Source organism: Pelecanus crispus, chromosome 6 (assembly GCF_030463565.1).
Source record: "Pelecanus crispus isolate bPelCri1 chromosome 6, bPelCri1.pri, whole genome shotgun sequence".
Classification (NCBI taxonomy): Eukaryota; Metazoa; Chordata; class Aves; order Pelecaniformes; family Pelecanidae; genus Pelecanus; species Pelecanus crispus.
In genome coordinates, this window is record NC_134648.1 from 54,160,954 (window position 1) to 54,177,070 (window position 16,117).

Consider the following 16,117-nt stretch of genomic DNA (forward strand, 5'->3'; position numbering starts at 1 on the left):
TCTAGGAGGATCTGCTCCATGATCTTCCCAGGCACAGAGGTAGTGTTCATTCATCAGAGATTTTCACATCACCAACTGGCTTATTTCTCCAAGTGCCCCTAGAGATTTTTTCCTTCCTTTTACTTGGGCTGATGGTTGCAATCAGCATCTTACAGTGCATACAAAATAACAGTAGTTGTATTCCAGCTCTAGGTATCTCGGTCTTATCGTTTCTCTGCAAAAACTAATGAACTAAAGGACCTAATGGAGTCTGCATGACTGCAAACAGTGCTGTTCACAGCAATTTGTACTTTTCTCAACCAGGACTCCCATGGCCCTAAAAGACATTTTACCTAAATAAGGATTAAAGAACTTTATTCTTCTTGTTTAGGCATGTATTCCAGTTCGAAATGGCTCTTGCTAATAGGACAGCAAATAATAGGACGCAGTTAAAAATAATGGGGTTATTTGAAATCTACTGTTCGCAATGTTACAGATCAAACTCTTTCAGTCATCAATGTATCAGCCTAGGAGAGGCCCCCGCAGGGAGGGGCCGGGCCCAGAGCGGGGCCGCACCTCCCGGCCCAGAGGCGCCCCGCAGCTCGCCGGACCCCGCCGCTGCCGCCCGCCTCCCCGCAGGCCTCGGGGCGCGGCGCGCAGGCCCCGCCAGCCCGGGGCGGGGCCTGCCGTTACCGCGGCAGCAGCTCGGCCGCCCGCGCTCCGCCGCGGGTCCCGCTCGGCAGGCGGCGGGCCGGGAGCCCAGGCGGAGCGGCAGCGGCGGTCCGGCCGGCGGGATGGGGCTGGAGCTGGAGCCGCTGTTCCAGGCCTGGAGCTACTTCAGGCGGAGGAAGTTCCGGCAGTGCTCGGATCTCTGCTCGCAGCTGCTGGAGCAGCCGCCTGGCGAGCAGGTAGCGGGGGCCGGGGCGGGAGGCGGTGGTGTCGGTCGGCAGCGGCCCGCGTCCCCGCTTCCTCAGCGGCCCGCGTCCCCGCTTCCTCAGCGGCCCGGCCGCCCGACCGGGGGGCCCTGCCTGTTGCAGCCGCCGGAGAGGCCCGGTGTGAGCCCGCCCCCCCGCTAGCGGGCCGGGCCGGGCCGGGGAAGGGAGGGCTGGGCCGCGCCGGGCTGGGCCCCGCGAGGAGGCGGGGGGCCGGGCAGCGCCTGCTCACCCAGCTCCCTAAATCTCTCCTGAAAGGCGAGGCGGTGAGTGCGGGGCCGCCGGCTCCTCCTCGGCCGCGCCCTGGTGGTGCTGCTCCCGCCCCAGCCCCGGCCGAGCAGGGAGAGGGGGGTAGTGCAGCGGGGCCTTGTGCTGCTGGGAGTGAAACCGTGACAGTCCTGGGGTCCCAGGGCTCCCCACAACCAGAATTTTGACTCGCTCAAGATTTTGCAGAGTTAAAGGAAGAAAAGCCAAGACTAAAGGTCAGGTCTGCTTAAGGATGTTACTGTTGATTTTACACAGATGTTCAGATATCACAGTTGCTGCATGGATCTCTTAAGGTTAAGAGACACCCATTTTAGCTCAGCTTACGTACAGGCGAGTACAAGCGAGCATTACCGTGGGACAGAAGGCATTTCCATTCCTCTCTCTTTGCTCATTCTCCAGCTGCAAAGTCTCTGGAAATGTTGGGCATGTGTTGTTCAATGCCTACATATTTTCTCACCCTTCTGTAAGAAGGAAGAACTGGAGAATGTTGTTTCTGGATTAGTATTTGGATGCATGTAAACATTTTTACTGCCATATTTGGGAAACAGGAATCAAATGGACTTCCTCGTAAATACTTTACAGTAAATTAATAAGTCTCTCAAAGCATCCTATAGCTACATATTTTAAGAATCTTGAAGGCAGTTCTTTTCATTACAAAGGAAAATTCTTCAAAGAAAGCTGCACAGTCACACAATTGTGTAAATGTAAAGCACAGTAATTGTTTAAACTGGTTTAGGATATTTAAAAGATCCTTTTGTTTATGTTATATACTGTAAGGCACCAACAAGGAGCCATCAGCAGAAAAATTTTTAGCGGAGAAGACATTCCAAGAAAATTGGTCCTGAACACTAAAGGGGACTGAGTATTAGTTCTGTGCAAGTCCTGTATCATTTATGTGCATTTACATTACTGGGTCTTGATACATGTAATCTTTGCATATGGAAGTACAGCACTTGATTGATCATAGAAACTCTTGAGGCAGTACAGATAATAACAGTAAATAAGAATCAGATCATAGTGCTTCTGTTGCTATTTGTTTATAAATTTTTAAATTAGTAAAATGTTTTCCAATCTGTGATCTCAACATGGAAATATAAAGACAACTGCATTTCTACTGTGTGCTGAAGCTCAAGTATAAAATTGTTTTGTTACATCTGGCAACTCCAAACTTTTGCTGGGCTGTTTCCAGTAGCACTGGGGAACTTGTTGAAGACATCTGCAACTGACAGAAGTGGAGGAAGAAATAGAAGGTGTACACAGCTGGGAAAAATGTTTAGGAGGAAAATAACAAAACAGCAGTGAGAGGGTGTGGATCCCATTTGGTTTTCCTTCTTTCATCCAGATATTGATCACACATGCTGCAAACATTTAAGCATATAAATTAATTTGTTTTCTTAGATAAAGCTACGCATTCTCCTTAGAGAACCAGGACCTTACATACCAGCAATATGAGTTTTTCCAAATACCACATAAAGTTGGGACAAACAATTGATCACTTAATTTAATCTTTGAAATGATCACACCGGCCTATAAGCTTCATCTTCTAGAAGAATGAAAAGATGTAGCGTTATTTATACCACCTGTTCATTTTGGTACAGCAGGTTGGAGAAACCAGAATATCAGTTACGTAATTTTCAAGAGTGCAACTTGAACCAAACTCAAACCAACTCAACATACAAAGTCCTACCCTTGAAATCTCTTCAAGTAAAACATTTTCTAATTATCTAGTTAAAATATAGCTTTAACATTTGTGGCAGACTTAACACAGAATGGCACTTCTCTTCTTCAGTCAAGTGTGCTCATGATGGTTTAGATTGTACACTTTGTATTGTAATCAACACAAAATCTTAATATTTACTGCTTATCTATCCAAGTAAGCCTGTATTTTATTATTCTGCTTCTTATTTGTAAAGCCGTGCAGGTCTATTCCCTAGCTATTTTGTTGCACTTTCAGCTCATTACTTTCTGACACTTGCTGCTTTCAGGTACCAGTCTGTCACGGTTGCCCTGCTAGACTTCAGGCATAGAGTAAAGGAAGGAAGTAGAAACATGCCCAAGAATGTGTTTTATATGTAGTTGAAACCTTACAAACTATTTTGAACCTACTTAATACAAAAGAATGAAAAAGCGACTCATGTTTATGTATCACAGCATGTGTACTTTGCATTTAATAGAACCGTTATTTTTATAAAACCTTTGAAAGATACTAAACTCCAAGGCTGAACACTGAGGTAATTAGAACTCAAATAAGTGATATACATTAGTGAGGTGCCTAGTCTAATACTATTTTACATTATTCTGTATTATTCTAATGGTAGTATATCACTTAAGTTGCTGTACTTGTGAATACTAGAAAAGTGATATAAGATTACTTTAATTTTTTAAGTTAATTAAGAATCCAAGACCATTCTCAGGCAGATTGACTGTTGATTCCTGAAGTCTGTGTTACTTTTGAAGGTGGTGTGTTAATGAAGTCAGTAGTTCCTAAATATTTTGATCAAACTTTATTTCTGTCTTCTTCAGCCACCTACCAGAAAATGGTGCTGTCTTCCATTTGTGTCAATTACATTAGTAGCATTTTAGTATAACCTGGAGAAATATCTAAAATTAAGTATGTATCATTTTTGGTACTTAACCCAATATGTGTGGTTTATTATGCTTAAAAAACACATAGCAATTCTGTAACATTTAATGGCCAAACCCTGAATGGGAGCACTTCTGCAAACCAGCCCCAAAATATGTCATGTTGGGCACCAGGAAAGCAAACAGACAAATGACAACACTTACAGAAAGTTTGGATTAAGTGAGCTGCTGCGCAGCACAAGGGAATACTCAGCTGCTCTAATCACCATGCCATCTGTTCTCATCCTCTTGTCCCATATTCTGCTAAGCGTGTGCCTCCCAACCTCTGCACCCAGGGAAATAATGATCTTACAAGAACAGCAGCCTCGATCACTGTTCAGGGATTCACTTCTTTGAACAGCATGCATTAGGAAATGATATAAGCCAAGCCACAGGAGCTGGTACCTTTTAAAGAGATGCTCAGGAATGGTTGACTTAAACTGTGACTCTTACAGGTCAGAACTTTTTCATGCTCAGACAACCAGCCTTCTCCCTTCTAAGACATGTAATGTAATAATAAGTAAGTAAAGGAAGAGATTAACAGTGCATAATCTGAGAGTGTTTTCATGCCTGAAAGAGGCAACCTTGCTTGTCTGAAAACCGGTCCATTTTTGCCAGCTGTCAGCTGGTCTGCTAAATGATAGCACCAGTCCTGCTCCATTGCATCTGCAACACTGTCACAAAACTATGGGCAGCTGAAATCAGCTTTCTACAATAGCCTTAGAAATAGGCATTTTTGCCAGTCACACTCATAAATGTAGTAAGAAATTTTCTTGACCAGTACATCTCGATCTATCTCTTAATTTACTACTCCCTGTACATATAGCTTAGTATCCAGAATATGTTTTCATCACAAGTATAATGACATTTAAGAAGTTCTCCTTCACCTCCTGGTAAAAGATGATTTGAAGGTCTCAAAAATACGTTTACTGATGATCCTATCAATAGTTACATGTACATACATTTAGAAGCTATCTTAATTGGTGTAGAACTGTCTTTGAACTCTGTCACCAGATGCAGTAAACCCTAGGAGGTTTTTAAGGTATGGTGTTGACCTTTTACCCAACTGGGCAAGAATCAGGAATTTTCTTATGTAGCAGTATCAAATGCTATGCCATTATAAACTTGAATTCTTAAAGAACACATCAATGAAACCAAAACATTTTAAAATCAATTATGTTTTCCTGAAGAGTTCTTAATGAATAAAATGTGCTGAACATTTTGATAGAATAATAATTAGCTGCTACTGAGTTAGATTTTATGGAAGACTGAAATATTTTTTTCTGTAAAATGTCTTCTGCATTTCTTCATTTAAGAATTAGGAATATAAATTTTATTGATGGAATTTACTTCTATGCTGACGGTCTTATTTCAAGATAGATAAAAACTATATTGTCTATAACTAGCATTTGGGCATGCAAACACATAAAGCACTGATGTTCAGTTTAATTGTTTCCTATTGTAAGCAAGCAGACATTGTCTTCTATGTTTATAGTAATAGCATGACCTAGAGGAAATACAATCCAGGGCTGTCTCTGTTGATCATCCTGATTAGTTACCTAATCTGATTACTCTTCTTTGTGTTCCATATGTCAGATTCAAGGCAATAACCAGCACCAATGTATAAGGCCTGCTGTAGTTTAACAACAACAACAAAAAAAAGCCTAATGTAATTAATAGACATACAGTGGATATTCTGCCTTTAACTTGATTAATGGTCTATTATGAGGATTTGCTTTTGTTGGTTCAAGAGACTGTAATTATTAAGTTTATGCATACAAAATAGTGATACATACAGTGAAGTCATTGCTTCTGGGTAATGTTTTTTCTGTGTTTCTGCTCTTAATCATTTGAAGAGCATTTTCAGAATATAATGATTTTAATATTCTGTGTGTATTAAATCATACTCACCTGAAATTAATTGTAGAATGATGCTTTATTAGAATATAAGGTATGTAATCTTGTTTCATTCTATCTTCTAGGCTATAAGCATCAGAAGACTTAATTTTTCTAAATATTTTTGGTCTTCAAATAAACTGGCTTTACACATTAATTTTAAAATGCCCTCAATGGATTTAGAGATCTGGGTTATATCCTTCCTTCATTGCTTTTACAATCTTAGTAATTTCAAAGGAGCTTTATATGTGTAAATGAAGAATAAATTTGACCTTTTGTTTTGAGATACAAGCTTACAGGGCAATGCTATTTGTTAATCCTCTCAAAGAAATCTTTATTCGGAATCTAGTTCCAGTGGATTACTTGCATGAGTAGCAACTGCTGGATCCACCCATATTAAAATATATTATATTTTAATATTAGTTTTTGTTGTTCCAGACTTGTGTTTAATGGGAGAGTTCTGTCACCTGATTGAGGCTTATTTAAAACCTTAAGTTACTTCTTGTCAAAAACTGAAACAATATATTAGGATGTATGAACAATGCATACTTTCACCTACCATTATAAGAGAGCAGTGCTTTTAGTATTATTGGTCAACTCTGCTTTTTTCCAAAGTGATGAGGGATGACTCTACAAAAGACTAATAGTCATTTAGAGAAAGTAACATCTATCTCCCATCTTCCTTGCCTTTCCCCCTAAAGCTAAGTAATAGGTTAGAGAGGAAGAGTTCCCCCCTGGTCCTGAAGTGAGCAGCAGGAGCCTTGAAGGGTAGTTTAAATATTATATAAACATGATAGTTACATCATAAATTATGATAAGCCTACATGATAAATGATGATAAACCGACATTTCCTGTGGTTAGTATTTACTCACTTTTACCTCAGTTTTCAAGCAGGTGCAAGTTCCTGCTTTTTGGTTTGTAGTAAACTTCATCTAGTAGTTTTCCTTGTGTTTATTGGATGGTGCAATAAGCCATTAGTTTGATGTTTATTCCACTTATAGCATTACTGTCCAGAATACAATAAATACATAATTTCCATCACAAAAGTACAAAAATAAATTCCATATGTGCAGAAATTTTATGTACTTCAGTGATATCAGTGTGATCACCATCAGCAGCTAACAAAAATGCACAAAGATTGATTTTATTACATAGGCATTCTAAAGCCCATGGCCTAATAACCTGGTTAACTTTTGAGATTTGCTTACATCTTCCAGGTTTGTTTTGTTTGGTTGGTTTTTTTAAATATACCATTTTTCAGTTTAATAATTCTGTAATGTTAATCTAAGATTTGGCCAACATGATCCAGCAGAAGCAAGAAAGCAAAAGGTATCTGAAAAATGTACTTACTGCAAATCTGCTTTCATTGTGTAAAAAATTGATTAGCTCCATAATGTGTGTGAGTTGAGATAATGTAATAAAATGTAAATTCGGATATATGTGTCAGAGAGAAAATGTGTGTGCAAAACCAGGTGGTTACAGAGTATAGTTCCATTTTTTGTTGTTCTTTTTATTGTTTGGCATTTCTGTTCCTCAATTTCTATTTCCTCTCTTTTCAGCAGCCTGATTCTGAATACACCGTGTTTCAGGTAAAATTCTTTTCATAAATACAATTATTAGATACAATCATTAGGAAGAATTTCTGGTACACTGAATAATGCTGCTTCTGTTGTTAAATCCTTAATGGCATAAATTTGTTTTTCATCATTGGTAAGGCAGTACATTTGATAAGAGGTATTTTAAATAGGCAGCTTTCGTATTTGATAGAAGTTAATTTCTCTCATATATTTCCTGTAGGTTTATTCAGCAGTTCATTAGCTTAGTGCCCTCTAAAAGCTAAATTGAATCTATCTTAAACTGAATGACCTTCATCTGCTGATGAGGTTAGGAAAAAGCCAATGTGTATTTCACAAACAGAACAACATCTATGCTTTTAGGGCTCACTTTCATGTTTCATTTAATGTGGTGTAATGGTGGGCTGTTACCCATGCCCTTCCTGCTCCTGCAGCTCATTCTCACTGCTTACCTTTGGTAGTCTGGTAGTCTTGAAGCTGCATGATGATTCTTTCCGTAAGTGATGGAAGACTGAGAGTAATTGATTAGTTTTCACTCTGTCCACATTAGAACTAGATTACTGCAATGGGAAGAATAGTAATGTGCAGGTGGTGGCATCTTTTGGCTCCAGCCCACAGTCAGAAGAGATTAAATGCAATGTGAAATTGCATCTTTAAATACAGCTCAATAACATATTTTACAAGTCTCCGATTACATTCCAGTGAAGTCGTGCAAGTTGTTTGCATACAAAATGGTTTCAGTGAAATACTGCCAGATATCTTCTTGACTTTAGAGATTACGCTTCACAAGGTAGTTGTTGCGTTCTGGGGTTTTCATTGTGTACAGAATAAAATTTATGATAATGAAAAGGATTATTGGGGAATGAAACCTCTTAGAAATGTGTGTTATCAGATTCAGAAAATACATTTAGATTTAGATTTTATCTTTTTTTAATTTGGTTTTTGGACTTTTCAGAATCAAGAGGAAGATACTCGACTCAGTGACACACCAGTTCTCAGGAACTAAGTGAAAAACACTGTCATATTTCTTTCTGGTGTTTAGACTTTTTAAGAAATACTATATCACATTTCTATACTTACGGTACTTAAGATATTGCTTCCCTCTTTAATTACTATTAGTTATTGTGTAGTTCTGTTCTGATTATGAGTTAAGCAAGCTAAATCTGTTATTATGTTGTGAATATGTGGGTTGTCTGAAATGAGCTGTCCCTTTCTTGTTTGTACTGTTTAAGTGCCCATTTCATAAAAATGCAAGTTGTCTTCATAAACACCAGACGTGTTTCTTGTCACAAAACAAAATTATTGATCCCACAAAGAGAGAACAGGTAATATAAATGGAATCTGAGGCAACAGTTTGAGTGGACAGACTTGTGCTAAGTCGAGGTGTAAATAATATGGTCCTGTGGTTCCTCAGAAATGCGTGCATTTATTTTTATGGCTTTTTGTGATTATAAACGAGCCTTCCTCTCACTGTTGGCAGTGTGTTTTTTTCCAGTTTTGTGCTGCTCTTACTCATTTTAATTGAAGTTTTTCAGCTGAAGTTCTTCTGCATTAGTTTCAGGTTAATCCCTTACAGGTTTTCACTGAGTGAAAAATCTGTGCATTGTACTATAGTAAATTACTAAAACTGTGTACTTCCTTATGAACAAAATTGTTAAAAATTTTCTGGATAACTAAAAACTGTAACACAGAAAGTAGGCTTCATACAAGGATAAAGTAGCTGTAGGAAATACCAGGACTACTGGTACAAATTCTTTATAGAAAGTCAGCAAAAGTTGGAACTACTGAGCTGTTAAGACAATCTTTAAACCTTGCATGAGTTTTAAGTCTCATGATAAAAGACACCTTTACTTTATGAACAAAAAAAAAAGCCAAAATTTGTTGGAGAGGGTCTGTTTTAACAGAGAAATGTACATCTCGGGTTTTCTTTCAAAAAGTAAAACAGTAGCCATATGCTGTAGTTCGAATAAAGTCCTATGAGACTTTTTATGAATAAGTAGCAATTTTCTTATTAATGAAAAGGGTGTCAGAAATTTCATTTAATGCTTTTGAAAAAAAGATCTTTTTCCTACATCTCACTTTGCATGTCAGTATACATTTCTAATTCATTTTCCTACACCTTGATTTTTCAGATATACAGCATAACTGTGTGTATGCATGGAAATGATACTTTTGTTTTATATGGGTCTTGTAACTAGTAGTTAGGAATTTTGAGTTGTCTTCTTGTCTCCCAAGGTAAAGGTCATTTTTCTGTACTTTAAGTAATGAATTTGACATTTTTCTCTCTCTTGCTGTTTTGATCAGAAGTCCTGTAACAAGCATTGCTGCAGACAATAGTCTAATCTACAGACTGGTGTTTAATTAAGGAATAATCTGTGATACTTGAATTTTTTGTTGGCTGTGAAGTCTCAAACTAGGAGCTTTAGACTGGAAGAGCAGTCTAAGGAATTTATTTTTTTCTGACAGATATTTGTCCAATAATGACAAAGAGACATGTTGCTTTTAAAAATACATTATCTCATGTTTGTTACTGGAAAAATCACAATTATATACTTATGTCTCTGTTAAGAACTGGACCCAGTTTTAGCAATTAGTGTAGAGATGTTGCTACTTTCAATTCCCAGGAAAAGATCATTACTATGGGCAGCTTTTCTTATCTCTACTAGGAAATTAGCCTGTGTTTGGCTGTACTGAGAGCTCTAATTTCGGCATACTCCCAATATAGACATGCTTATGTTGACTTCAGACATGTATGTCTTTGAAAAAAGCAGAGTACCGTCAAGGTGTTAAAAATTCAAGAAACTAAATACTTCTGTAGAATAATGAAAAACAGTTAAGGGTGTTGAACATCTAACTGCAAATCTCAATGCTAATTAAAGGTTGTCACCCTACTACCTAAGAAGAAACTAAAAGATAATAAAGCAGATCTGGATTATGTCTGTCTGGCCTAGATTCAAGTCATCCTGCCCTGTTCCTTTCTCTTCATACTTGAACAAAGGTTTCTAATTGTGGTTGAACTGGCTGGCTAAATCCCTACTTTACTTATGCTTGGAAGAAAGCACTTGTAAAAGGAGAGTTAAATATTTCAACATTTTTAGGTATACTTTCTTTTTGATAGTTATAAAGTTGCATAGAAATGTGAGGGAAGTGTAGAGGAAGGGATGGTCTGAGTCATGATGAATGAGAAGTGTCCCATTAAATGATTACTTAAATTATTAAATAAGCCTGAGGTCCAGATCTTCTCCTACCTCTTATTTAAAGAACAAATATTTCCATGTTTTTGACCTTTAGTTCTATTAAGGTATCATCAGTCTGTTTCTACTTTGAAATGTCTGCTTAGCAAATATTAAACATGCTTTTCCACCAGACTGCTGCACCCCTTGTCAGAAAAGAAATAAATCTAATTGTTTTGGCAGTGATTTTTACTCTGGAAAATTTATGATGATCTGTTCAATATCTGAAGGAAGATCAGGGATTGGTCATGTGGCTCCCTTTATCATGCCAGCTCTATGAGTACAGGTGTATTAAGTTATCAAAGTGGTTGGATCTGCACTTATTTTGTTGGTACTTCTGTATGGCTGCCACTGGTTTTTCTTTTCCCCATTGATTTGGTGTCTCTACAGTCTCCACAAAGCTTGTCACATAGGCTAGAATTATGCTTGCCTTTGCATACTGCTCATATAATCCTCAGATTATGTCTTGTATGTAGTAAGTTGTTCAGTTCACTAACAAGTATGCCAATAATCTCACAATCTGAGATGCTTAATCTATACATTTACACATTTTTTACAGCTGATGCTTTGAACAAAGGAGTTTTAGATTATCTTTCTAAAGACTGTCGCTTGTGGATAGTAATGTACTGTATCTTTAACTGCTGGTTAAAAGATTTTCCTTCTTTCTCTACAGATGCCTGGGAAGGGTATTACTTTACATTACAGTGGTTTACTTGCCTTCCTCTCCCATCCCAATTTAAATAAGTTGTCTGTTAGCAGTGGGTTTTGAATGGCACTGGTAGCTGGGGATTTCTTCAAAAGCACAAGATCTCAGAGAGATGCCTGTGACCTAAATTAGTCATAACTTTTCATGAAGCATGAAATTCTGTGCTCCAAACTCAGTGACTGTAGCTGTTCCACTCCAAAAGAGTTGCCTAAAGTCTTGGTCCCCTTTCCACCTCCATCAGGCAACTGATGAGTATACCCAGCTGTTTAAGCCAATACCTTATTCAAGCCTATTAAAACTGTGAAGGGAATAATAATAAAAAAAGGCAACATTGCTGATTAGATTATTTACTTGGTGTCTTGAAGATATTTTACTTTTTACTTTATCCTTATTCAGGCTGCCTGGAGCCTGAAAACACGAGCTTTGACAGAAATGGTGTATGTGGATGAAATCGATATGGATCAAGAAGGAATCGCAGAGATTTTGCTAGATGAAAATGCTATTGCTCAAGTCGCACGTAAGAATGACTTTCACTTAAATACATTGAAGTAACGAGCTCTTTTGGTCAGGATTGTCATCTAGCATAAAATAGTACATGCTGAGGTGACTTGATATGGCTTTTAGCTATTGCTACAAGAAGAGCTTTAGATTGTTTTATGGTTGCATGGCAATGTTGAGGTACACCACATGATCTTGATGTAGTGCTTAGGCCTGTCAGACCGGGGTTCAGACAAATAGTGTTTTGTCAGCTTTTCCTCTACATCTCTGTACTCACTAGCTCTTTTCCATTGGTGCATTGATTTCTTTTACTCCTTTCTGGCTTCTTTAGGCACTGTGGGAAACTAGAAAAAAATATATGCCCTTGATGTACTGTGAATCTCATCCATATGACTGTAGGCAACAGTCTGGCCAAATCTGACATCACCTTTTTGTATCATTTCCTGCAAACATTTTCTGAACTGATTTTCTCTCTTCTACTTTTTTCCACTTTTTGCTCTCTTCCTTCCCAGGGCAGTTCTTCAGCCCTGTCATTGTTTCTTGTATGCAGCTCTTTTCAGCTTCATCAGTTCCCTTCTAAGTGGGCAGTAATTAGTAGTCTTTCACTGCTTTTTGGCATTATTTCTATTCTCTGTTGCTTTAGTGCAGCCCACATGGGAATTTTTATGCATCTTCTTAGATGTGGCTCTCAACCACTTACCATGTCAAGGAATTCAAGGGAAGAACTGGATGTAGGCTAGAACTAATATTTGAAGCATTAAAAACTTTTCTCATCTGGATAGAAGTAGGCAATTGCATATCTATCTGATTACATTTTTTAAAATTGTCATTACATGCTTGGTCACATAAACACAGTCAAGCAGTACTCAAGTTGTGTTTATACATTATGATAATCTAATTACATGTGTCAGTCTTAAAACAGCATAATAGTATAATTTAGACTTCTGTTTGATTTTATGCCCCCTATGGTAGAGAAAAAATTATTTGGCGAGTATTATTGAGAAAGAAGGCATTCTGGAAAAATACATTCATACTATATTTAAACTGATAAAGGTGACTTTCTGGATAGTGTGTCACAGATTTCAAAGCCAGAGAAAATCATTATGATGGTGTAGCCTGCACTCCTGAATCGTTGAGATAAGACTTTGCTATTCATGCTTCAAATCCACTAGATGTGCCTGAGCTAGTTAGTATACAGTTTTTCAGAAAGTATAAGAACTTTCCAGAGAGAAAGAACCCCCTGCAGTCTCTTGTAAATTATTAAACTTGCTAGCTTTTATCAGTGTATGCCATATCTTTAGTGGGAATTAGCAACTATAGCTCCAGCTGTTGCTTCTTTGTGTACATTTTATGCCTGATATGAAGTCTTTATTTTCAAAGGTATATTTCCAAAGTAAATAGATAAAACTGTCATTAAGTCATCCAGTGATCTTTTCTTTGATAAGCTAAATAATCTTCTCATTCTGAGGCATATCTTTTAATTTTTGAGTTGAGTCTTGAAACTCTCTTCTTAATCCTTTCCAATTAATCTGAATGCTTTTTCAGTTGTAGACACCAAAACAGAAAACAGTCCGCTGACACATAGAAAATACATTTTTCTTCTACAGCTTGATTTTACTTTCTTTATACATCTGAAGTGTTTTTCTGTTACACTTTTATATAAAAGGTAAGCACAGATATCACTAGGGAGGGTGCAAAGAGGACAGAGCCAGTCTTTGCAGTGGTGCCCAGAGACAGGATCAGAGGAGGCATTGGGCACAAATTGAAATACAGGAAGCTCTGTCTGAACATCAGGAAACACTTTTTTTGCTGTGAGGGTGACTGAGCACTGGCACAGGTTGCCCAGGTAGGTTGTGGAGTCTCACTCGTTAGAGATATTCAGAAACCATGTAGGCAGGGTTCTGGATGACTGGCTTTAGGTGGCCCTGCTTGAGCCTGGTTGAACCAGATGACCTCCAGAGGTCCTTTCCAATCTCAACCATTCTGTGATTCTGTGATCACTTCCACTTTTACACAATTCTGTGATCACTTCCACTTTTACACATGATTTAATAAATATGGGTGCTTGCTGACTGTGGGCTTTTTCATTTGCTGTTAAAGTGTGTTAGCCATAGTTGGTCTTTTACTGTGGCAAATCTTTCAGGATATCCTCCCCCACCAGAATAACAGTTTACAAACTTAAAAATGGGTAGTCATACCTCCCATGTTACAACAGGTAATGTCTGTGATTCACTTACTAAGTAGCTCAAATCCCTTTGCATCAGTTACATGTCCATTTCAATTTTGCACCTGTCCTTATCTTAGTTTCCAGATTAAACTATCTTAATAATGATTTTGCTCTCAGTCTTGCATCATTAAATAATTACTAAATTATATAGGGTCCACTGGAAACAACTACTTTTCTGTGGTTCCTCTTCACACATATATAATGAAATCTGTCTTCCACCAGTTTTTAAATTTTTATAATTTTGCTATGTTAATTTTCCATCAGTCTTGTTTATTAATAAAAATGTCCTATAGCATCATTTTACAGAAAGTTCCCAGTATGTTACCTTTGGACTCTTAACACCATCAATTTTATCAGCAAAGGTTGTAATCTTGTTTAAAAGTGTTACCTTGACAACATAGTTTTCAGAAACTCATACTAATTGGCATTATGGATAATCACAGCTATTTCATTAACTGGGAAGTTAAAGGAGTCATCTGTAGTCATCACTAACTGCTGAAATTATGCTCTTAAATTCTGTCGCTGTTAGTGGCCACATGCACTGCTGTGGCCTCTTGATGCCTATTCATAGCTAGTTCAGTTGGGATTCTCAAAGTAAGGACTGAGTTGCCTGGGGTGAGATCAAGGGAACTAAATCCTGTCAGCGTTTTTCCAGTACACCAAAAGCACAAAACAATTGTAGTTATTAAAAAACATGTCTGGAAAAGGGATTTTAATGCCCTACCTTTTTTATATTGTTGCGATAGTTAAAAAAAGGGCTCATAAAGTGGAAGACTAGTTATTGTCTGCTAGCCTGAAAAGTTGAAAGCCACTTCTCTCTCTTGGATTAAAAAAGCTAGAAGGTATTTAGATTGAGTTAGAAGTTATTGATTTGGACAAGTCTACTAGACTTGCTTAGACAATGGACTGGTAGTATCTCAGAGGTAATTACAGCTTGAGGGCAGGAAAGAGAAGACTGAAAAAGGGCGAACTTGGGATTTATCTTGGGGAAAAAAGAAGGAAGGAAACTATCTACCTATCAGTTCAACTTCAGTTCTTGGAAACATTTGGAATAAAAGCAGTTCATAAGTGTCTAGAAAGTAAGTAGATGAGTAACAGTGATTTGCCAAGAACTGGCTGTGTCAACTTAAATCTCATTTCTTTCTGTACATGGTAACAAGCAGTGAACAGACCAGAAGGTACAGATGTCATGTCTTGCTTTTAACCAGGTTTTTAAAACCATCTCTTAGACATTCACTTAGGAGGTTAGAAAAACTGACAATAATCAAATGTCGGTGAAGGTGACGGAAAATCTACATGCAGGAACTAGTAATTCGTAATGATCCACTGTCAAAACAGAAATATGTGAAAAGGGGGACCCTTCATCTGTTCACCTGGGCTCAAGCCAAATCAATATTTTCACTGATGACCTTTGGATATGGATGAGTTTAAACTTTACTGTGCCCTAAATTGTGGGTGGGGGTCCTACATGGATCTAATGACATGAGATATCATTCTCCATCTGCCCTGTAGCTGAAGGTTTTGGTTTACTTACTCAAGTCTGGGTGCTATTTTAGTCCCAAATAGAAAATATACCTTTTCAAATTAGCATGATCTCATTGTTCCAGTAACCTTTCTTACTTCAATGCTATCTGTTGCTCCTAAGATGTTTTTGAGAATTGTTGTGGGTCAACCCCAGTAGGCAGATAAGGCCCACACAGCCGCTCGCTCACTCCCCCTAAGTGGGATGGGGGAGAGAATGGGAAGGATAGAAGTGAGAAAACCATGTTCATTGTGGCAGGTTTCTTGCAATAGTCTGGTGATTTATCAGTAGTACAGTGCAATATTTGGGTTTTGTTTTCTTTTGTCTAGTGCTATGTCCCCTCAGTTTGAACAAAGAAATTTCCAGTTTATTGTAAGACACAATAATTTTTTATTGTGGACAAGGGTGTAGTATCTCAATGTGAAGTGAGAAATGCTCTTATTGTATAGGACCAGGAACATCTTTGAAACTCCCTGGAACTAGCCAAGGTGGAGGCCCCAGCCCAGCTGTTAGGTATGTAATTGTTTATTTTACAAAAATGTGACTAGTCACAAATGAGCAAATCCTAAATTTAACTTGTGAAAATTAAATGCTTTGGATATAAGTGTTTAAATTCTCTATCAATAAATACCACTCAATGTAAGGATAATGTGCTTAACA

The 16,117-nt window shown here is 38.0% G+C and overlaps 1 protein-coding gene across 5 annotated transcripts in view; it reads left to right on the forward strand.

Moving 5' to 3' along the window:
- The first annotated feature begins 773 nt into the window (after positions 1-773).
- The window catches only part of TTC8 (tetratricopeptide repeat domain 8), a 39,730-nt gene continuing 24,386 nt past the window's right edge, over positions 774-16,117 (forward strand). For 4 of the 5 annotated variants that reach the window (XM_075712506.1, XM_075712507.1, XM_075712508.1 and 1 more), the window contains exons 1-3: positions 774-887; positions 11,607-11,727; positions 15,907-15,970. In XM_075712506.1, coding sequence (XP_075568621.1) covers positions 774-887; positions 11,607-11,727; positions 15,907-15,970 — 299 coding nt within the window. Of the gene's footprint in view, positions 888-7,256; positions 7,287-11,606; positions 11,728-15,906; positions 15,971-16,117 lie in introns of all 5 variants that reach the window. The other variant, XM_075712504.1, reaches the window with a different exon arrangement.